At 45.5% G+C, this 22,307-nt stretch overlaps 5 protein-coding genes and 1 long non-coding RNA gene across 8 annotated transcripts; 1 reads left to right on the forward strand and 5 right to left on the reverse strand.

The window, feature by feature from the left end:
• Positions 1-1,155: 1,155 nt before the first annotated feature.
• On the reverse strand, positions 1,156-2,016 carry LOC129601028 (trace amine-associated receptor 13c-like). The gene has a single exon (XM_055499726.1). It carries the CDS (start codon positions 2,014-2,016, stop codon positions 1,156-1,158), a length of 861 nt encoding a protein of 286 aa, XP_055355701.1.
• Positions 2,017-5,298: 3,282 nt separating this feature from the next.
• LOC129601032 (adenosine receptor A3-like) lies at positions 5,299-6,198 on the reverse strand. The gene has a single exon (XM_055499730.1). The coding sequence runs from the start codon at positions 6,196-6,198 to the stop codon at positions 5,299-5,301; it is 900 nt and encodes a 299-aa protein (XP_055355705.1).
• A 1,397-nt stretch (positions 6,199-7,595) lies between these two features.
• On the reverse strand, positions 7,596-9,022 carry LOC129601027 (uncharacterized). The gene is made up of 2 exons (XR_008692185.1): positions 7,985-9,022; positions 7,596-7,884 (listed from the first exon to the last, which is right to left on the reverse strand). It is a non-coding gene; the product is annotated as an uncharacterized LOC129601027 (long non-coding RNA).
• A 2,049-nt stretch (positions 9,023-11,071) lies between these two features.
• On the forward strand, positions 11,072-11,719 carry LOC129601033 (probable hydrolase YcaC). Its single transcript, XM_055499731.1, has one exon. The coding sequence runs from the start codon at positions 11,072-11,074 to the stop codon at positions 11,717-11,719; it is 648 nt and encodes a 215-aa protein (XP_055355706.1).
• Positions 11,720-11,953: 234 nt separating this feature from the next.
• On the reverse strand, positions 11,954-13,813 carry LOC129601018 (41 kDa spicule matrix protein-like). 2 transcript variants are annotated; one of them, XM_055499714.1, is made up of 5 exons: positions 13,594-13,813; positions 12,930-13,531; positions 12,652-12,857; positions 12,459-12,563; positions 11,954-12,337 (listed from the first exon to the last, which is right to left on the reverse strand). In XM_055499714.1, the coding sequence occupies exons 1-5, from the start codon at positions 13,617-13,619 to the stop codon at positions 12,110-12,112; spliced, it is 1,167 nt and encodes a 388-aa protein (XP_055355689.1). In that variant the 5' UTR covers positions 13,620-13,813; the 3' UTR covers positions 11,954-12,109. The 2 variants fall into 2 exon arrangements, with proteins under 2 accessions (XP_055355689.1, XP_055355688.1); XM_055499713.1 differs by having other exon boundaries at positions 12,652-13,531.
• Positions 13,814-14,000: 187 nt separating this feature from the next.
• On the reverse strand, positions 14,001-21,451 carry LOC129601019 (short transient receptor potential channel 4-like). 2 transcript variants are annotated; one of them, XM_055499715.1, is made up of 9 exons: positions 21,234-21,451; positions 17,960-18,260; positions 17,404-17,597; positions 17,198-17,289; positions 16,668-16,935; positions 15,841-16,612; positions 15,384-15,524; positions 15,046-15,318; positions 14,001-14,594 (listed from the first exon to the last, which is right to left on the reverse strand). In XM_055499715.1, exons 2-9 carry the CDS (start codon positions 18,242-18,244, stop codon positions 14,247-14,249), a joined length of 2,373 nt encoding a protein of 790 aa, XP_055355690.1. In that variant the 5' UTR covers positions 18,245-18,260; positions 21,234-21,451; the 3' UTR covers positions 14,001-14,246. The 2 variants fall into 2 exon arrangements, with proteins under 2 accessions (XP_055355690.1, XP_055355691.1); XM_055499716.1 differs by lacking the exon at positions 21,234-21,451 and having other exon boundaries at positions 17,404-17,493; positions 17,556-17,597; positions 17,960-18,013.
• Between the last annotated feature and the right edge of the window lie 856 nt (positions 21,452-22,307).

A 22,307-nucleotide genomic window follows, 5' to 3' on the forward strand; every position in this document is an offset into this window, starting at 1 on the left:
CAGTTGCACTTCGATATTCACGGAGCGCGAGCGTCTGAAAGTAGCAAGCAAAGAAAGTGAGTAAGCGTCAAAGTTTTACTGGTGGCGTGTCGTTGGGAGGTTATTTTTGAACCGCGGACCGACTGATCGGTTCAACTTCTTTTTGTCGTCCATTGTAAATACTGCAGTGTAGTGGCCCTTTTTTAAACTTACAATGGAGCGAGTCAAGCAGATCAAGTCGCGGTGGAACGGGAAATGGACATATACAGTTGGACAACTAATAAAATGGCGGATATCTTTCCCGGGATTGCGATGTTGGGTGCATTGAATCATCTGACTCAAAGGGCGCTCTGTCGGAAAGCCAGGAACAGAGCAGAAGGAGGTATACCAGCTATGTCAGGAAATAATATAAGAATCACGCCAGCACTGGCCAGTCAGCAAGGCTGCTCGTGATATGTTTTAACCTGAGCGTTTGCCGATTTTATTCCGATCCCGACGTGGAAAAACATTCCTTTCTATTCGGGAGAAGTGTTCAGGCCGTGGAACATGAAAATGGTCGCTAAACAACCCTGAGTGGAACGGAAGAATTTTTTCAGTTTGTGTGGGTTTGAAAGTGGCTTCGAATTAGGTAGGCATGGGTGGTCTTTAACAAACAAAGCTGACCTTTTGGAACATGGGCTTGCAGATTTTATAGCACAACTAAGACCTACCGTACTACTGTCGGATCTTTAAGAGCACCGTCATCAAAGCTTTCCATGCCTGTCGGATCTTTAAGAGTACCGTCATCAAAGCTTTCCATGCCTCTTTGGAATGTCCGGGTGAATTTTTATTCAAGATAAATAAATTACGTAGCCGACGAACAACGATTTACAAGATTTTTTTAATCGAAATCGCATTTAGCGTATTGCTCATGTTGACCGAATTGTGATTGTAAAAATTGTTTAGTCAGAGAAGCATAATGTGTTCTGCAAATTTTTTTCTTCCAGCTGTTTTTATTCAGATATTGATACAGGTAAGTTTTTCTGAAAACACCATCAAGATTAGAAGACAAAAAAACAAGCTATGGAACTTAGTATTAGAGAAAGTGGATAAAACCAGACAATTGCAAAGCCTGCTACAAAGAGTGTCATTTTCTGCCAGGGACTTCTGTCGTTCGACGTAGACTAAACACCCAAATCAGCGGATCAAAACGCTCTGCAACGTGAACAGAATCGTGAAACTGGCGGCCACCGTATCTGGCATCGCATAGTTTAAGTAAACTTTGCAGAAGAAGAACACATCCAAGGGCAGCCAGCAAACCGCCACCCCGAGCGTCGTCAGCGTTAGCACCACAAACGGCCGCACTAGGGCCCGTCGCGAACTGTCCGGCAGCGACCGGGATCCCTGCGATCCCTCGGCAGCCACACGCATTGGCGTTAACGGTTTGCGCCTCCGCCAGCGCTTAATAAAAATATATACATAAATCCCTAGAATCAGCATAAGCGGTAAAAATCGGTCCATCATATTCTCCACGCGGAACCAGTCCTGTAGTTGCGGTGACTGTTGGCAATGCCCGGCGTGGATAAACGGTAGATGGACGATAAACGCCGGCAGCGCAAAACAGTGGACGTAACAGATCATTCCCGCGCAAACCAGTAACGAGGTTTTTATGGTGCGGTGATGGCGGTACGCGTGCGGAAACTGCAGCGCCCAGAAACGGTCTGTCGCGATTAACAAGTGCGACATCACCGGAATGACGGAGAATACGCGCTGAAAGTACGTGTGGAGGACACACAGTCCGAGACCGAAGGACCACTGCCCGGCCGCTTGAATCTCGTTAGAAAATTGGATGGGACGCACGCCGAGAAGAAACACCACGTTGGCCAAATACAGTACTAAAAGGTATACTGTAAAATGAGTGATGATGGACGGTTGAAGAATATGCTTAATCAGAATGGCTGCATTGAGGATCAGCGCGGTTACGGCGATGCCGACTTGGGTGCTAAGCAGCGACGTCCACAGTTGATGCTGATGGAGTGTTGTATTGTTTGCAGCCATGATAAATAATTAAAGCGATACAGCGTAGATATGAGAAACTGTCAATGTTAAATCAGTGCGCTGCCTGTTAGCTGCAGTATTCAATAAGATAATAAAACTCGTTCCAGGATTCGCAATCTGATGTGGCTCAGACAAGCTTTTCCAAAAAGTAGTCGCGCCCAGTGGAAAAAATATAAGGCCATTCGCCGACAGGATATATTTGTCACACGGAATCCAAACGCGTTGCCGGGACGTTCGCCAGACAATGACGCAAGCTTATCATCATCGGCATGCTTTCTCACTAATCAGGTTGAGCATAGTTTTCCAAGCTGTGCAAGCCGGTAAGCGGAATAGCTGTGTTATATTATTATTTAATAACTACTTGTGACTCGGCGTGTTCCCAACGTTGCGGAGGACAGCAATTAAAATTAACGTGGCGGCGCGTGACGGCGCACAGTTAGCGGGATGGGCCTCCCACCTTCAAAGGAGAAATCCGTTGCGGTTTACTCAATAGACTCTAGTGCATGTTTAATAGTTTATCGCAGGCTTTGCAGTTTATTATGCAAATGAACTCCATTTTTGTAGACCCAGGAACTTATTACCGCACGAAAAAAAAGGAAATTACAAAGCCAACAGAATACAATATACGACAAACAAGTCTAATAACAAGTACAGTCGTACAGACTATAGCTGCACGTTATCAAATGAAAGCCTACACATTTTCTGATGACCGGAAATGAAGCGCGTCAAGCATAATCGATATGCGGAAGTCAAACTCCCGTGCATGTATCGGAACTTGGTATAATGTAACGGGTCACTTCCCGAGCTAATAAAATAACCAGAAACGACATGATCATTTCCGTCGCGACGTACTATCATGCAATCTTGCTGTTGCGTGCTTCCGTAGTCGGCAATGATGGCAATATGCCGCAGCGCATAGGTTTATTAAATAAAGTCATTGTGCAACCATTCCGCTCCCGCTGCATTGCTTCCATTTTGCACCGATTTGCTTAACCTAATTAGTAGAAGACCCTACGGATGGCATCTTCATGCGCTCATTGAGCTTCCCCGCAAGCGACCCACGCAACTTGTTCCATGTCCAACCTGCCATCGATTTACCCTAATCTTTTACCATTATCCCCCACCATTGATCCGGATAATTCGTTTCCGTTACATTATGAAGTCATGCGTAAATACACACTGTTCGCAGCTTGCATCCTGCCGATTTCATACTCCCAAAAAGTATCAGATTCCTTTTTGCTGTTGCCTCAACAATTTATAATGACTGCAGACAACGTGACCAGTTTTATTCAGTCTGACCAGTGGCCGCCGGTGTTTTACACCCTGGTCGTCATTGACATAACCGCTTTCCTCGGCAACGCAGCCGTCGTAATCAGATACGTTACATCTGTAACCTTCCAAAACGATCGGTTGTCTCAGACGACAGCCGTTCGTTTTCGCCTCTAAACCGTCCGGAACGACCGGAAGCCGCCAAAACGACAGCCGTAAAATTTGCCCACCCAGTTGTTTTCGCGTTTTTGATCGCATCCAAATGGAATAAGCCAAATTCGTAACCGGTCGTTCTTAGACCGGAACGACCGGATACAAAATTGCTCTCCGGCAGGAACGACCGGATACGAATTTACACTCGGGCTGGAACGACCGGCTACGAAATTTAGCTTATTTCATCTGGATGTGATCATAAACGCAAAAAAAAACTGAGTGGGCAAAATTTACGGCGTCGTTTTGGCTGCCCCCGGTTCTTTCGGACATCCTGGGCTTGAGACCCATCCAGCTCTTCAACGCCTTCCACGCAAGCGGGGATTGGTCGTTCGGCGGCCAGATGTGCGTCATCCACACGTACTTACTCTTAGTGTTTTCCGTCACACGGTTGCTGTCCTATTTGCTAATCGCCATGGACAGCTTCTGGTCGCTGCAGTTCCCGTATTTGTATCGCAGTCACCATAATATCAAAAATTCTTACTAATTTGTTCGGGAATGGTTTGTTACGTTCGCTGTTTTGTGCTGCCGGCGTTTATCGTATATCTACCGTCCATAAACGCCGCACACTGCCAACCATCGCCGCGCTCGCGCTGGTACCGCGCGGAGAATGTTGTTGATCGGAATGTGCCGCTGCTGATGATTTCTGTGATTGACTTGTTAATTATCATCAAACGCTGGTGTCAACGCTGGCAACGCAAAACGCCGGCATCGCTACCTGTGGCCCTCGCGGGAATGCGGACACCCCGGCGCGACGGCGGTGATGGCCGTGCGGTCAACCTCCACTCAATTAGGAAATGCCCGTTCGATTCCGGACTGTGTATCATCATGCGCATTGCGCCGCAGCTTTCGAACACATAGCTGCTCATCGCTGAAGCCACCATGCGATCGAAGCATCTTATTATCTTGTGTGCATATGGACTCAAATTCATTCAGTACCATGAACAAATGATGGCAAATGCTGCCACAGATAAAATTGTAGTTCGCGAAATCACAGCTTAGAAATACAGGACTTCCAATACAATAATCATGACTGGAAAATCAGGAGGAGCTCTTTTGTTGTGCTTGAGTGAAGTAGCATTTTCTTTGAAATTAAATAAGTAATCACTGCCGGAACATATTTCAGTAATTGTTGTTCGAATGCGGTGATTATACTTTTCCCGACTCCGGCTACGTCTGTGTGCCTTGCCATTTTGCACGCTTTGGACATGTATTACATTCGATGCGCGGAGAGTGTCAACGCATGTCACATCCGCTTTGAGGAGATACGAAAGGAACGAAGATTTGGAAGTTTTGTACGCAAACTGGTGAAGGGAAAATTCATCATGGACAGCTATTCCGCATTAGAATTCCATCCCACATTATTACGGATCGCTTTTTAATTAAACCGATACGTGCAATATTTTTCTGTTTTACTAATTCAAAATTGAATTTACTTTTTTGAAATTCATTACTACTCGTAGAGAAACGGAACAACATTGCACAAAAATGGACTTGAAGTACAGTAACGAGCATACCGGTATGTGATAATATTATGATGATACACAAATCACCAGACATTATTATTATTATTGAATACTGATCGAGAGATAACTGGGGATCGCAACGTACGAACATGCTTTGCTTACCCAAAAACGCGTAGATAACTTATTATTAGACAGTGTAAAAACTTGTAGAAAAACACGTCGAGTGCTCCTAATCGAAGAAGCTGGGAATATACACTAAAGCCATCGTAAGTGGTAGACAACCCAAGGAAGCCGGTTATAGTAATGCAACTAGCACCCAATCATCCACATTACCGGCTCATCGTTTGTGACGGCGACTGAACACCCAAATTAGCGGATCGAAGACGCTTTGCAGCGTAAACAGTATGACAAAACACTGGGCCACACTATCCGGCATTCGGTAGTTGAAATACACTTTACAGGCGAAATACACATCTAACGGCAGCCAGCACACCGCAACCTCCAACGTCGTCAGCGTCAGCACCACGAACGGACGCACCGACGTTCTCCGCACGGCCAAAACCGTCGTCGAGTGAGGTATCCGCGATCCCGCGGGAGACACATGTACCGATGCCGGCGTCTTGCGTCGGTGCCAGCGCTTGATGATAATAAACAAGTAAATCACTAATATCAACAGCAGCGGTACAATCCGATCGATAACATACTCCACGCGGTACCAGTACCGCGAGCGCGGCGATGGTTGGCAGTGCGCGGCGTTTATGGACGGTAGATATACGATAAACGCCGGCAGCGCAAAACAGTGCACATAACAAACCATGCCCAAACAAATAAGTAAAGATGTCTTGATATTATGGTGACTGCGATACGAATGCGGAAACTGCAGCGCCCAGAAGCGGTCTGTGGCGATTAGCAAATGCGACAACAACGGTGTGACGGAGAACACTAAGAGGAAATACGTGTGGATGATGCACAGTTGGCCGCCGAACGACCAATTCCCGCCATTGTGGATATCGTTGAAGAGCTCCATCGGTTTCACGCCCAGAATAATGACTACGTTGGCCAGGTACAGCACCAGCAGGTACACAGTGAAATGGCTGATAATTGACGGCTGGAGCAGGTGTCTGATTAAGACGGCTGCGTTGAGGAGGAACGCGGTTATGGCAATGACGGTCTGTGTGCAAAATAACGGCGTCCAGCGGTCTGACTGCATAAAATTGGTCGTGTTGTTAGCAGTCATTTTTAAGTTTACAGTTAAGAACGAGAAGAAATCTGATAGTGATTGGGAGTGTCCAATCGGTGGAATGCAGCTTCATACAGAAGGCATTCACCCATCCGTTGATAATGTAGCGGAAACAAATTATCCAGAGTGATGGCGTGTGATGATGGTAAAGCGTAATTTTAAATCGATGTCACATTGGACTTAAGAGTTGGAAGAAGTTGCGTGGGAGTACAATGATCAGGCGCGGAATGCCGTCCGCAGGGTCTCTTACTAATTAGGTTAACCAAATCAGTGGAAAATGGAAGCAGTATAGCGGGAAGCAGAATGACTGCGCAGGAACTATACTTAATAATGTCCATATATGGCGCCATGCTGTCATCGTTGCCGACAACGTAAGTAGAAAACAGCAGGGGATTGCGTGATAGTGCACCGTGACAGGCAACGAGCCCATCGTTTTTGACCGTTTTATTAGGCAAACAACACGGTACATGATACCAAAGTCCGATACGTACACGCACAGGAGCTTGACTTCCGCAGATCGATCAGGCTTGACGCGCTTCTCGCTGTTCATTCATTTGAAAATCTCTAGGTTTTCATTTGATTACTGGCGGCTACTTGCTGTTAGTATCGTTCGCCGTGTATTTTAATAGTATTCGATTTTTTGTTTTCATTTTTTGGTATTGTATAGTAAACTCCGTGGGTCTAGAAAATGGGTTTATGCGCATATCTGCAAAGTGCGTAAAATAAAATATAAATCATGTGGCAAAATCTTTTGAGGGATACTGCAATGGATTTCTCCCTTCAAAGGTGGCAGGTCCATCCCCGTTACTGTGCATCATCGTTTTATTTTTAATATCCCTTCTCCGTGACGTTGGCAACACGCCCAGTCACAGCGAGCTATTAAATACTGATGCAACACAGTCGTTGATTGGTATACCGGCTATCATCGCTTGGCAAGCTATTTGAATACTTCATAATTAGTGAGAGAGCATGCCGATGGCAATAGGCATTTTGTGTCAGTGTCTGGCAATCGTCTCTGAAACGCGATATTCCCTCTGATAAATATAACCTGCCGGCGAATGGCCTTACATTTTCTCCACTGGGCGCGACCACTTTGAGGAATTTGCCTGAGCCTCATTGGATAACGACTTACAGCGTGAGTTTCAATGTTAATGTGAAATGCTTGAGGCCAGCAGACATCGCAATGGATTAATCACTCCACGGTTGCAAATTTTGCGTTGCGTAGATTTAGAACAAGGCCGCCAATAACACAACAGTCCACCAGCATCAGCCGTGGATGCCGCTGCTTAGCACCCAAATCTAAATGGCCATAACCGTTCTGATTCCTAAACGAGCCGTTTGATCAAGTTGTGGCTACAAACGTTTGTAAGAAATCACTAAGAATAGGAAGCCAGTACTGGATATCCCATTTTTAATGACACCACCGGGCTGAAAGCCACCACCGGAGAAATGTAAGCGATTTACGGACACGTCTCAGCAATTCGTTGATTTAAGCAGCAAAAAGAAAAGCCACCGATGACGATGATTCACTTAAAGAAAGTATCAACTATCAACACGGATAAAATTTAAAAGAATCAAAAATAAGACTAGGTTTTTCTTATGGCTAGCCACAAATGTCCTCCTGCAGCGCGGAAACAGACGATAGTGCCTGGTGCAGATGTATCCCGAACTTGGTTCCCATTTCTGCAGAGTAAAATCAAACAACTGGCTTTTTCTACACAGGATTGTTTTTAAAATTTGATATGTTTCCTGCTCTTCGCAGGATCTGTACACAGTCTCATACCTTTGTAGTCGAAAAGGGCTTCTAACTGTTGTTGAATGGTGTCCAACATCTCGTTTAATTCACCCGAATGCGTATTATTCGAAACCTTCCCATTTTTTCGCGTGATTCTTCCACCATTCCGATTTTTCCTTCTCGCATGAGCACTGCCAGCTTTCCCCAGCTTCCCTCCTGCAGTAGGTCCGCCCTGGGGGAACTCAGGGAACATCGCGTCGAAGAACTGAGAAAACGCAGAGAATTCGTCAACTAAATTCTCCTCTTCTTCGTCCACCGTTTTCGGATCCTCTGGAATTTCGTGGGAAGCGTTTTCGCTGCATCTTTCGGCTGTGTGGTTTTTTTCGGTGGATACACGAATTGTTCGCGCCGAGCGATCTTCCCGGAAAAAGATTGCGGCGGTGGAAACGCGAACATGTACGGGAACATCGGCGGGACAGGGAATGGGTAGTGCGGAAACGGATGTCCGGGGAAACTTGCACCGTGTGGAAAAGATGACGTTGGGCGGGAGCACTGTTCTTGATCACCGAATCCCGAATCGGTTTGGTCGCTGGGTTCCTGATGTGGAGGTGCAAATACCGGGCAGGTCTCCTCGTTCTCTGCATTTGATCCGGGTCCGCCATTTCCCCGTTGTGGATGGGGAATGAAAAAGGGATTCTTAGGAGCATAGCTCTTATCTCTACGTCCTTCCTCCGTGTGTGACGGTTCCGAATACGAGGGGAATGCGCCGGGATAACGCTGGTACGCCCCGGGCGGCGGATACGAAAAGATCGGACCTGCGAATTGGGGGTAAGGATAAAAGACCTGACTGGTCGTGAAGCATGAGTGTTTTAGTAGTACAAAGATGGCTAGTACAATGCCCGATCGGTGCGGCATATTACGTTACGTTAGTGGTAGAACTTAGTAATACAGGAAAAATATCGCGCCTCGAAAACTGGTCGGCTGTTTACAGTCTGAGTTAGTCTCTAAATTATCAGCGTTTCCCCCACTTCACAATATTTGCTGCAGTGTGTTTAATTAGTACAGCGATGTACTTATATTCCACAATTTTCAAGATCCATGCATTTGACATTCTTAGCAACTAGTTGTACGAAGATGACCTTTCACACAAACTATTTTGCATTTAGCCGGAAATTGTTCAGAATAAAACACTCCATTATCATTAACCAGTTTCATAATTATTTTATCTTGCACTTTTATTTTGGCACGTTTTGATTTTCTTTCAAATTCCCAGTAAAGCGGAATTTACATTTCGAAAGAAAAAAACAGGCTAATTACCGGCAAATACGATTCAATATCAGCCAAGCACTTAATGCAACTGCCAGCACAGAAAAATTTCCCGAACGTCATACAAAACTGCCAGAAGATGCAATCGAATTATGTACACGCTGCAACATATGCATATAGCAGAGTGGACAGCAATTTTCCCTGCCAAAATGCACGAATGCTACGAAACGGTTCGGTTTCATCTCTGAGTTTTCTCTTCCTCCGGTTTATCACCCGTTCTCGACTTCGGCTCGTTCACCGTGGCGAAATACTGCTGCAACCTAACCACGGTGGCGTTAAACCGCTCCTGCGACAACTGCGTCATCTGGTTCCACAGTTTGCGCTCATCGCGGTTGAGGAATTCAGGTGGCGGGGTGTGCGCCGTCCAGGCCATCTCTTTCGGTGCGCTGGCCATACCCGTCTCTGAGTCCTTGGCCATCAGCGGCGGCTTGACATTGACGCTGTCGCCACACTGCCCGCCCAGCTGGCGCTTACTCTGAATGGTGACCGTCTGCTCGCGGTGGCTGAACAGCGCCACCGGGGATTTTGGCATCGGCGTAGTACGATATCTTCGCGCCGAGCGGGTTTTCTTTACTGATGACTTCCGCAGCGCTTCGCGCGGCGACCGCACCGCGTCCATCTTGATTGTCGCGGTCTTCGACGGCGGATCGTCGCGGCGGGAACACTCGGACGAACTGCAGCTGGAGGTCTCCGGGTCCCTGCCCAGTAAGCGTGACCTTTCGCTGTCTTTCTTCGAGAAGAACGCGGATTTGCTTTTCCGCAAGGATTTCGGGATGAGACTGGCGAATTTGTCCGACAGGCTGTAGAAGGAACCCGCCAGGCTTAAACGGCTCCCGGAGTTTGATTCGGAGTCTTTGCTTTTGTAGTCGGCGGAGAAGAGACTGACGGGATAGAATTCTATGGGCTGCGCGGCCGCCGAAGGGAAGCAGCAGTCTAGGCCGAGTTTGCGGCCGATCGATTTAAAACTGTTGACCGGACTGGGCGCCGGGTCTTCGTTGGACATGGTCTGCTTAAAGGCCACGATGGGGTGGCTTATTGAACAGCGTGGACGACGTTAATTCCGGCTTAACAGCTACACCGATGATTCTCAAAATAAGTTCAACGCCCAGATCCAATGCTGTCACTCCAGGTCAAGCATAATTCGGTAGCAAAACATTTGCGTGAAATGAGCGATCTTCGGGCGCATCACGAACTGATTATATAAGTATTTGAATATGGAATATTGCGATAATAGAAAATAAAATGCAAAACTATTGTTATAATAATTATAAAGATCGATTAAATGGAACAGCTGTCTCCGTCGGAAATCAATTGGCAAGCGGAATTTTCGAACCACGTGGAAACACTTAAACAGAATCGGTCGCTAATTCTAGCTGGAAAACGAATTGGTGGACGCTTCGTTGTAAAAAATCAGGCTGTTATCTTCCTTGGCGGATGAATCAGGTAAAGTACGGTACGAGTACATTATATTTTCATGATGCATAATTTCAAGTGTTGTTGCACTTGGCAACTTGGTGCATCACTCTAGTACATTACTGCAAAACTTTAAAATGTTTTTATAAACGTAAAAATCAATAATAATTTGTGTGATCTTTGCGCTTGAAGTTGTGTGACGCTCTGACTATAAAATCGTTATACAGTAAGATAAATCGGACTACGGTGACCGTTGCTTAAATCGAGTTTTGCTGTTTTCTGGTAATTAGTTTAACAAATCTGCGTTGATTTTGCGATGCAAGCCGAGCTGGTACAGTTTTAGACCCGATTATTGGTTTCGGAATTTTAATTTTATCGTGGAATATTAAATACGCCATGTTTGCTCGGACGAAACTGGTAGATAAGTTCTTCAAGGTAGCCGACACCATCATGCTCCTCATCGACCACCAACAAGGCACTCTCACCTTTTGCCGCAACATCCCCTACAAGATGATCATCCAGAACACGCGCACCCTCGCCCGCTTCGCCAAGGAGCTCAACATCCCGGTGATCCTCACCAGCAGCATGGAGGATCGCGCCCAGGGCCCGTTGATCAACGACCTCAAGTGCTTACTGCCCAAAGAGTACGACGCTCGCATCAAGCGCGCCGGGATCGCCAACGCCTGGGAGGACCCGGTGTTCCGGGGCGCTGTTGAAGGCCTGGCGTGCGGGAAGAAGAACGTCATCATGGCGGGCTTGACGAACGATGTGTGTATTGCGTACCCGGCGGCCAGTATGGTGGAGGACGGGTACAATGTGCTGGTGGTGCAGGATGCCGGGGGTAGTCCCAGTCGCATGGCGGATGAGAATGCACGGCGGCTGTGGGAGAAGGCCGGGGCGCGGACCATCACGGCCAATGCGCTGGCGCTAGAGCTGGGGAGGGACTGGGCGTCGCCCGACGGGTCCAAGGTGATTAAGGTCGTGATGGAGGAGATTGTCAGCAAACTGGATGAAATGGTCGCGCCGAATCCGGTTAAGAAATAAAGCGCACTTTTACGGTTACTGTTGTCTATTAAGAAGGTTTTACTCATACTGCTGTATGTCTTTTCCTTTAGCAAATTTAATTCGCTAACTGTTCTTCAAAGATTTAATCCATATTGCGCTGGTTACGGGTGATATTAGACTGATCATTTTGTTATTTTAAATACGCTTTCTGGCTTCTGGAAGCTTATGCAATCTTTGCGTCAAGAAATCATACATTGTCGTAAATATCATGAGTACAGAATATTTGTTATTCGGCTAATCTTCGTTTTAAAGAATTAAATTTAGTTCTTGGACGTTCTGGCCCTTCTGGGCTCTTAAACCGAGGCGGACGTTGAGCACGGCCGGCGGATGGCTTTATTGATTAACCGAGGCTTATGCATAAGAATTAGGCTAGTGAAAATGGGAGTAATGCCAACGAGACCGGCGGTCATTAACGCGGTACATATGCTTTTTAATTTCGATACCAATAAAAATTCGTATAAACGTATTAAGACGGAATGGGGTCCCGCATGGACTTTCCGGTCTGTAAGGCGGTGACCAGATATTCGGGGTTTTGCCGGGCTGGTAGACGATAGTGGCGTGAACGTACTGTTCGTCGAGGCCGGCACCGATTTTAATCTGTAAAATGCCAGAAAGATGGTACAATTATTTTATAATCGAGTACACTGATTTTAGCTCTGCTCGCTATTACAGCCGAGTGTTAATCGTTAGAAAAGGAGAAAGAAAATAAAGCGCTTACTTTAACGCGGTACAATGCGCCGGCCACAACCTGTACGGTATAGGAAATGGGGACTATCTGGGCGTTAGCCGAGAGTCCCAGCTTATCCGCTAGTTGGCTGCGGACCTACGAGAAGGCTGTAACTGTATGAAGACGGTCTGTCGACTCAAAAATGCGTTCATGTTATTGAATTCAGCTCCAGATTAGTTCTTACTGCATTGACGGCCGCGCGGACACTATCATCGGCCGGTCGCTCCTGACTCACTCCGCCTGCCACAGCCCCGGCGCCACCACCTGCCGAAGGTCCACCCGCCGGAAGTCCACCCGCCGGAGGTCCAGCCGCCGAACCCCGGAGACCCGATGGCCGAAAACCTCCCATTCCTGGAGGCATGCCGCCTCCCATTCCTGGAGGCATACCACCTCCCATTCCTGGAGGCATGCCACCTCCCATTCCTGGAGGCATGCCACCTCCCATTCCTGGAGGCATGCCACCTCCCATTCCTGGAGGCATTCCGCCCATGCCGGGAGGCATTCCTTGTCCAGGAGGTCGTCCTCCCATTCCCGGAGGCATCCCGCCCATTCCCGGTGGCATACCGCCACCGCCTGGTCCGCCACCCAATCCTGGAGGCATACCACCTCCCATTCCCGGAGGCATACCACCTCCCATTCCTGGAGGCATACCACCTCCCATTCCTGGAGGCATCCCTTGTCCGGGAGGTCTTCCGCCCATTCCTGGAGGCATACCACCACCGGACGGAGGCCCACCACCCATCCAGGGAGGCGTACCAAAGTTATTCATCCACACTCCGGGGCTGGGTACTCCAGGGGGACCTCCAAAGCTGCCGGCGTTCGACGGCGGCCCCATTGGCGGAATTTGCATGGGTCTCCCACCGCCCATACCCGGCGGCATCGGGAACAGCATGTTGAAGATCCCTCCACCGCCACCGGTTTGCGGCTGCTGCGGCGGACCCATTTGAGGCCAATTTACTGGGATGGCTCCTAATTGGTACGGCAATTCGCGTGCGCCACTGCTACCTTGGTCGCCGTGCGCATGGACGCTGGCGACAATAACTAGCAGGATCCAGGCGCGAACCCTGTCAAAGACCAAAGGTCAGAGGTGACCTTCCAGTATCGGACTACCGTGCAGGTTACTTACAGTGGTTTTCGAGTTGGGTGTACCATTTACGGAATATGACTGTGTATTCGGAAGATATTACAGCTTCTGTATGTTGTCTACTTCAGGATCAAAACTGATCCGGATATAATAATATTAGAATTTAGTAACACATTATGACTATTACGGACCAGTATAATATGCAGCTTGTAATAATATCTTCGTCGCCGCTGTTAAGTTAATGCAAGAACTAATAATTATGCGCTTTAATCGAACAAAATTTCATCATCAGTTTTGCTTCGGTAACGTTGCTATAGAAACTTCGAGAAAGTGAAAACCACTGTCGTATCGCTGTATTGAAATATATAGTAAAAATTGGTAATTTAAGTATAGTACTGTACTTATTTGTTTTTTATGATAATATTTTTGTTTTGATTTTCCTTTTTTTTGGCAACAACAGCAGCAACAACAACAATAATTTTGTCAACACATATTTGTTAAACAGGAATTACCTAGGATAAATTTCACCACACATTACGTGCTCAGCTTCAATAAGAAACTAGTGAGCAGTTTAAAAAAGGACTGACAAGAAAAAATCCTTCGCCGATAACAACGCGGCGCACAAATTGAAAAGCTGTCAACGACACCGCACAATCGCACAGTCAAAGGTCAGCGTGATTTACAATCATCATGCTTTAAGAAATATCCAGTTTTTGCATGACCTTTTGCAGACATTTATAAATCTCCGCCAGTTGATCCGTGGATTTCTCCTTTTCGATCTGCGCGAAGACGGCTTGAATAAGGCGCTGTTGCAGTTCCGAATAGCGGACGGTTTCGCGGCGTTGGTGGATCGCTTCTTTCAGGTTGATCTCGTCGCGTTTCAGAATTTTCTTGAGGAGGAATTTAATCTGGCTTAAACTGGGAATGAGGTTGAACGGCGGAGGCAGTACATGGCCGCTGTCGAAATAGCTAATCCAGATCTGCGCACGGGCGAATTTCCACTCCATGTCGCTGTTTTCGTCCACGCGATTAAAAGCGTTCGACTACAAAAGCATAATGAACTTAACTTATTTACATATAAAGTGGTGAACAAACTGCTCAACAAACGAATTAAAAATGATATAAAATTTAAAAAAGTAATATAGCCTACAGTATTCTAATATACGTGATTATTTTACAGCTTAAATTTTTATCTGCAATAGAAAAAAATTGTAGTTAATTTCTATCTTCACATTTTCTTATTCCTTCGTATTATCTCGAATTTTCCACGAGCGTTCACAAAATTAATAAATGCAGTTGACCTTTATAAATTGTCTTAATTAATCGTTAGTCTAATTTTCTTAACAGTTCCGTTAAATGCAATTAGTAATTTTTTGCTTTAAATCGTATTACATATTTACAGTATTTGAATTATAGTAATTATATCTGAATGTCGTTAATATTTATTTTTATCAGCATTGTTTCAAATTGAAAAAATATGGTTGCGCGGCTTACCATGACGGCGATGAGCGTGTTCAGCAGCATCAAAATGGCGACGACGTGGTACAATCCGAAAATAATGTATCCGCAGAGCTGCGTAAACGAGTGCTCTTGATAAGCGTAATCCTTCCACACGGTGCCGTTATCAAACCGGTTGCCGATTATCACATCGGCGGCTTCGCCCGGAGCGCGACCGAACAGCGTCCAGAACAGCGTTTTGCCGGTGAGGGGAAAGGTCATGAAGGCGTCGCTCTGGGTGAGATTGCTGCCGTCGCTATTGGCGCGTACCTGTGTGCGCGCAAATCAAAAGGTCACTTCATGCAGGAAGCAAAAGGCTTAAATCGAACATTTACCTGTCCTTCGTACGCTTCATACAGGTGATTCAATCCAGTGGCGAAAGACAGCATCACGCAACAGTATACGACGAAAAATCGCGCCATCTGGAAGGACATCTTGCCGATAGATATCAGCAGTGGTCCGAGTTTTCGGTCGATCTAATAAAGCATAATTAGGCCGATCAAAATTCCGTCTAATAAATCATGAATTATTAAAATCGGTATTTCCTTTTCGTTCTAACGTCACTAAAATTATATTTTTTAAATTCGATTTCAGCAATTTATTTTTGTTTAAATATTCAGAATATTTAAAGTCCGACCAAAGCGACAAAAAATGAGTAACTGTTCTGCAGTTTATATTTACAAAAATAAGTTGTTTTTCGAAGTAATACAATTTAATTCGCTTTTCAGAATTTTTGATAAATTAATTTATTGGTCATAAAAACAATTTAGACTAATTCATGTTTCGATGTACCCGAAATATCTGAAGGAGCCGACCAAACGCCAGAATCGTGGCGAACCCAAACAACCCCTCCGCAATTAACACCGGTTCATTCCACTGCCACTGCATCCGCGACAGCTTCGGCCCGCTCCCCGCCCGCAGGAACGCCCAGTACCAGATCGAAAACGTCGTAAAAAACAGCATCAGATTCAGCGCTTCATACCAGTTCCACCACACCGCCAGGAACGTCTTGGACCCCTGATTCTGCCAGGTCTTGGAGAACTCCCAACAGCTCCCCACAATATACAGCACGATAATCACTTCCAACCCGGACCGCGGCGGACCACGGTACGTCGGGTCCCGGTCGTGATTGGTCTCGATGAAGAGCAGCAACAGGAAGGCTAGATAGAACAGCGTACTAATGACGTAGCGGTGGATGGGCGGCCGCATGAAGCGTTGCACGAACTCCAGGGAATGTGGACTGACTAAGTGTAAAACGGTAATGAGCGTGAATAATCCCAGTTTGGAAAGGATGCGAAAGAGCTTGGCGAGACTGGACATTCCGCGCCAATCCTGCCAGTCATCCAGCCACGCGGCGCGGAGAACCTGCTGGCAATTTTCATGGGCGATAAATTCTTTCTGACGGCATTGGATCGCTAGATAAATCCGTGGGTACACGCAACCGGCCGGTGCGCCCGTGTGCGGCTGCTTCAGGATCAGCTCCACCTCGTCGGTGGTGCTGCACTGCTCCAGGATGGCCTGCGCGAAATTCCGCAGCTTCTCTTCAAGTTCGGTGTACTTTTGCCTGTAAAAATCTGGTGTGAGAAAAAAACCGGTGAAACACAGCGCCACCTATTTACAAGAGCTCGGGTTCTTTGGACGCACAGCTAACCAGTTCTCCACACAGTTTGAAGCAGCTTTTGAGGACGTCACGGCTGCTGAGTGTGATGTACGCCGGACTGCACAGAGCGCGGTAGGCGTTGTAGCGGCGCTTGCTGTACTCCAGTAAGGTCATGATGCTGCCTTTGCTGCCGCTGCATTCCAGGCGGCCGCACATGCAGTCTGGCGGATGTGGGCGGAGTAGTTTGTGGCCGCGGTCCACCAGCAGCTTTACCATGTTGAAGTCGTCTGCGCGACCAATCAAAAACAAATATCAATAAAAAAATTCTGATAGAAAATAATAAAAATATGATAAATAAGTATCATAGTATTAGTATTCAAAAGATAAATAAACTGTTTGTATCTGTATTTTTTCTTTATTTGTTTATTTATTGATATTTCTTATCATGGTATAAAGAATAGTAACTTGCACGGTAAGCTGATCCAACGTACACAAATCTATAAATTCAGCATACTTCCACAGAATTTTGTTTACGGCGTGTTTGCGTACCCAAATGTGCGGCAAGCATCAGCGGTGTCATATCAGGCGTATAATCCGGACTGTCGGGGATCGGCTTAAATTCAAGCTGCTCATCGCGTTCTCTGCGCAAGCAAAAAAATGGTTGCAGAAATTTCGTACACACAATAAAATTATAAATGAATAATTGCTCCGCTCGCTTAGGTAATTCTGCATACACCTTATTTCCAAGCGCTCACCGGAGGCCTTCCAAAAGCAGCGTGACGACTTCCGTGTTGCCCATCTCGATGGCATGTAGCAGACTGTCGCCCACATACAGATGCGGTATGCTAATGAGAAACCCGATCATCTGAAAGTTCTCATTGCGCGTCGCACGCCGCAGTGCACCTACACCATGGATGTCGCGGCAGTTCACGTTCGTGTTTGGATGGGTCTACAAAATGCACGCTTTGATTGGTTATGATCATTTTATTCATTGTGAACATATTTATTTTTTTAATCGATTCTCATTATTTTTATTTTCTATTTATTTTGTATAGGTTTTGTACATGATTGGTCCTAATAATTTAAATAAATTGAATAAATAACGCATAAAAGCACTGACTAAATAAAGCATAAAATATATACTCGGTATATAAAATACTTTTTTTTAATTTTTAAATAAAAGAAATAAAATATATATAATAATTCTGTTAATCTTCACAGTATTGTCTTAACTTGCTTTAGGTAAATGTAGATTGGATTTGGACGCAATTCTGGCCTACGATTTTTTAAAAAAAAGGTCACACAGATTACCCTGAGAAATCTGTCGACTGCCGACACGTGCCCTTCCTCCACGAGAACCAGAAAGTTGCGCTCATCCAGCGCCAGATTGGCCAGCGTCACGCTGACAGATGATAAGGAGCGATGCGCCGTTAGCTCCAGGAACGGTGACGGCGTCTGACTGGTGCGTCCCGATTGCGGGCTGTAGATGTCGCGAGCAGCCGCCTTCGGCATGCCTAACGATGGGGGCGTGGACTGTAAATCCAGGGGGGAAATATCGTTATCGGCGCGGAACCTCTCCGCAATGCGACGTTCCATTGGACAAATATTAACACTGTCGAAGGATACAAGTTATCATATCAGAACCGAGAAAATACTGCACTTTTGGAAATGCTGGCATTGAATTATCATGTAATTTCTCAGTTGTGTAATTTTATAAAAAAAAGTTTTATGAAATGAACTTCTCTTTAGAACATGTTTTATAATGCCATTAATTTACGATTCACACAAGTTTCTAACAAAAATTTATACGATTTAGGATTCACACAAGTTTCTAACAAAAATTTGCAAAAGCCAATGGAATGACTGAAAGTAGCAGATTCTTCGCCGCTGAATATGCTATCGGCATGAACACAGTGGAGAACTTTATCAACTGCCGTAGATGCATTTTGCAGGGATCGGTGCATAACGCTGCGGCTGTACATCTGCGTTCCAGTGTGGGTTCGAGCCGTCACCAAGCGATCGTGTTTTCGAACACAATTTAGTCGGTGTCTCGGTGAGTTCGCAATAGCAGTCGACCCCAAAGAGAAAGCATTAGACCACGACAAGCTCATTTACAGTAAGCATAAGTATCGGGTAATTGCGGGTGCACTGTCAATATTACAGATGTAATACTGTAAATAAAATGGATGCAGATTTTCGGTTGTTTTGTTGTAAATCGACAGTCTGCTATGGATGTGCTCCTGGCAGAGGTAAACTTTGCGGTAGCGCTAAAGTTGTTGCATTGCTGCTTATCAAAAACCGGACAACTGATACCAACAGTCACTATAAACTGGACATTTTTTTGGGATGGTTTACAATTTCAAATATTTAAATGCTAAATTCCATCAGGAACTTAATAAAAAAAGCAGTAAGTTTAAATGGAAATTTGGTTTAGTGAATGCACAGACAAAATTACAGTTTTCATACTATGAAAATCGCAACCAAAGTTTCTACCGGTAAACCGCCCTCGACTGTTGCGGCCAACAGTTCACGAATGTAGAACTTTTAGTACCGCAAGACGGAACAGCTTTTGTAGACACTAAAAAAATCCGTCGAAGGAGATCTTCGGGCAAAATCCTTCAAAAATGCTCTCCAGTGAATCTTTCGCCGGCTGGCCAATATAGGAATTTGTTTGAACCTGTCTGACAGCATTTCCCTTGCGTCTGCTTCACTGACTTTATTTACAACCCACGGATCACAGGCTTCCCTAACTGTCGTTCGCTCTAGTTTTTATGTCACAAAGCACGGATATAACTGAAAATCACAACCAATCTTCATTACAGCCAAAAAAGTTCATGTAACGCTGCCGCCCTTTCCATGGTTCCAAGTACGGAAGCGGCGCTGCCCCTCTGGATTTCCAAAGACCAAATGGTACCAAATACACGAGCATGCAAGAAAAACCAAGCGCCCTTTTACCGTATTATCGTTTCCGTTATGTTTACAAAACTCAAAAGGAGAAGAGAGCGGTCTATGCCTGCCTAGGCTGTCCTTACATTACAATAGGGGGTTTTGTCTCATAACAAAACTCCGTAGAGGTATGACATACATAAAATATTACGCATACTGATACGGGCATTCAGTCAAGCAGAATAACGATGAAGACTATTCACAATAACGCTACATCAAGCAGATCAAATACGGCTAGCTCGAGCCTCGGACCAAGCAAGCGCCAGATTCCTGCTTCCGTCAGCTCAGGGTAGAGAGGTAAGTACAAGGTAGTAAGCACGAATCCAGAGAGGCGCTAGCCTCTGCTCTTGCTGACATCCCTGTCCCCTTTCTTCTAAGAGCGATTTGGGGCTGTGCACAATGCACACTGCAGGCCTTTTAGTCCACGTCGTTGCTGAGTATCAAGAACATTGGAACAATATTATTGTGCTTCTTAATCGATCGCCTGGTTAGATTGTCAGAGGCGCCACTGGCCGTGCCAGTCTGCCACCGGCATACAGATCCAAAATTCTACTGACCGCTCCCACAAGCCTTACTGCATGCAACAGGAAGGATTGGAGTCAAATGAAAGTGCATAATATTACTGATTTCCTGGCAGCTATATGGTGAACAGCTATTTGCAAGTGCACCTAATTCCGGATATTTCATACTAAGTAATGGCAGGCGAAATCAAGATCTTCAATGACCTGTTGTATTTCTCTCAAGAGTATGATAAGTTCGTAGTGGAAAGTGTGGGAGATGGTTTATGCATAAGAGGTTTTATCGTTGATGTGGCGGATGATGGTTTGATTGTTGACTTCCACTATAGCGGAACGCACTCAGTGAGGAATGTACCGTTTAGCGAAATTCGCATTCTGCCGGGACAACCAAACAATTATCTGTACGACCTTAAACATGCAGCTGAAAACGACGCCGTGGAAGTACTGACTCGCGGGAACAGGTAAATAGCATAATTAAACTGAATTAATGCATTAAATTCTTGAAATTATGTAGAATATGCTTACATTATTTTCAGCAACGTTACACATGCACATTATTAAGAATCGTTAAAAACGTTCGGTTGAGAATTTCCAGCGTTGAATTGCACAGTCTTGAAGTTATTTTTTTTTCAGGGATGAGCCAATGATTTGGCGGACAGCGCAATTTATAGCAGTTGTTCCTAAGTACGACAATAAACCGCGATTCTATCCCGGGGAAAAAACTGCGCTGGTCATCACACCGTGGCATCAAGACACAACGCGATGGCTAGCTATTAGGAACAACATTCCGCCTATGTACGAAGTGCAAGTAAACGGCATGATTACCATAGATTCAAACAAAAATGATCTGCGTCTTACTAGATGTTAACTTGCATGACTGATAATAAAAATGCGCACTTGGAAAATTGCTTAAATATCAATATTTACGCAACGCACAATCATTTGCAACAAATGCAGACTGTCACACACATTTGCTTATTAGAAGCCCCTCCCCCGTAATTGCATTAGCATTTGCAATTGCAGCTGATTCCATAGATTTTATTGTGCATTTCGATCATGCAGTAATGCAAAATAAACTTATGAAACTTGTTAAAGTAGTGGTATGTTAATATAGCTCGAACCTGTTCGGCAATCTGCCTTGGTGTGCATCAGAGATCCGCGTGCGTCATGCTCGTTCTAACTGGCAGTACGGAGCGGTCTCGAAGAACACGTTCCACAAGGTCACCATCCCGTTGAAATCATGCTGGCCGTGGTGCCAGTTTCCCCAAACCTCGCTCGCCGATGCGCTAAGCCAACTGGATGTGGGTTTCAAGTTATTTTGGTTACAAACGACCGGTGTACTAATCACGGCCGCCAATGGCAAATGCATTACGGCCGTTTGCCGAGGAAAGCCAAACGCCAAGATGTATCGCAAATTTCATAATTTATCACCAACTTAATAATCAGATAATTATATCACCAACCTTATCAGATAATTTATCACCAACCGGAAATATATCTGGATTCATGGTACTGCCAGCACGTAGGCCGGTATCGGAAAATACTTGCAAAAATAGGTAAGGATGTCGTTTCTTTCTATCGGTCTGCGTTTTTAAGCGATGACCAATCGAAAAAAAGAAATTTGTGTCAGCTTTTATAACAGTTGTCAGTAGGTGTGAGCGGCGCTTATTAGAAGCGCTCAGATTAATTTCATTGCTCGTATCGAACTAGGTGGTTACGAAACGGTGCGTAGTATTATTATACTTGCCTAGGATCTGAAAACGTGGAACGCTCCTGGTTCACGAGAACTCTTGGCAGACTGGCAACCTTCCCATCTTGGCAAAAGAACCAATTCCATAACGCCGCGCGTGAGTCGGCATGGTTTGTGTTCCCTTTAGTAAAACTTCTTGGCTAAGGCTATTCTGCCGCAGTAGGAACAATATGCGGCAATATAGTTCGTTGGCTATTTCGCCGCACACTGCGGCTCAGTAGCCTTAGGCTATTTGGCCGCAGTGCCAGCGGCAAGTTAGCTGGTTAACTAATTTGCCCCACACAGAAGCCTCAGGCTATACCTAAGAAACCTAACAATAACCTAAGAATAAAATCTAAGAATAACCTAAGAACAACCTAAAAAGAATAACCTAAGAAACTAAGGATATCTTAAGAAAACCTAAGAATGACCTAAGAAAACCTAAGAAACCAATGAAACCCAGGAA

Source organism: Paramacrobiotus metropolitanus, unplaced genomic scaffold (assembly GCF_019649055.1).
Source record: "Paramacrobiotus metropolitanus isolate TYO unplaced genomic scaffold, Prichtersi_v1.0 Parri_scaffold0000209, whole genome shotgun sequence".
NCBI classification, from domain to species: Eukaryota; Metazoa; Tardigrada; class Eutardigrada; order Parachela; family Macrobiotidae; genus Paramacrobiotus; species Paramacrobiotus metropolitanus.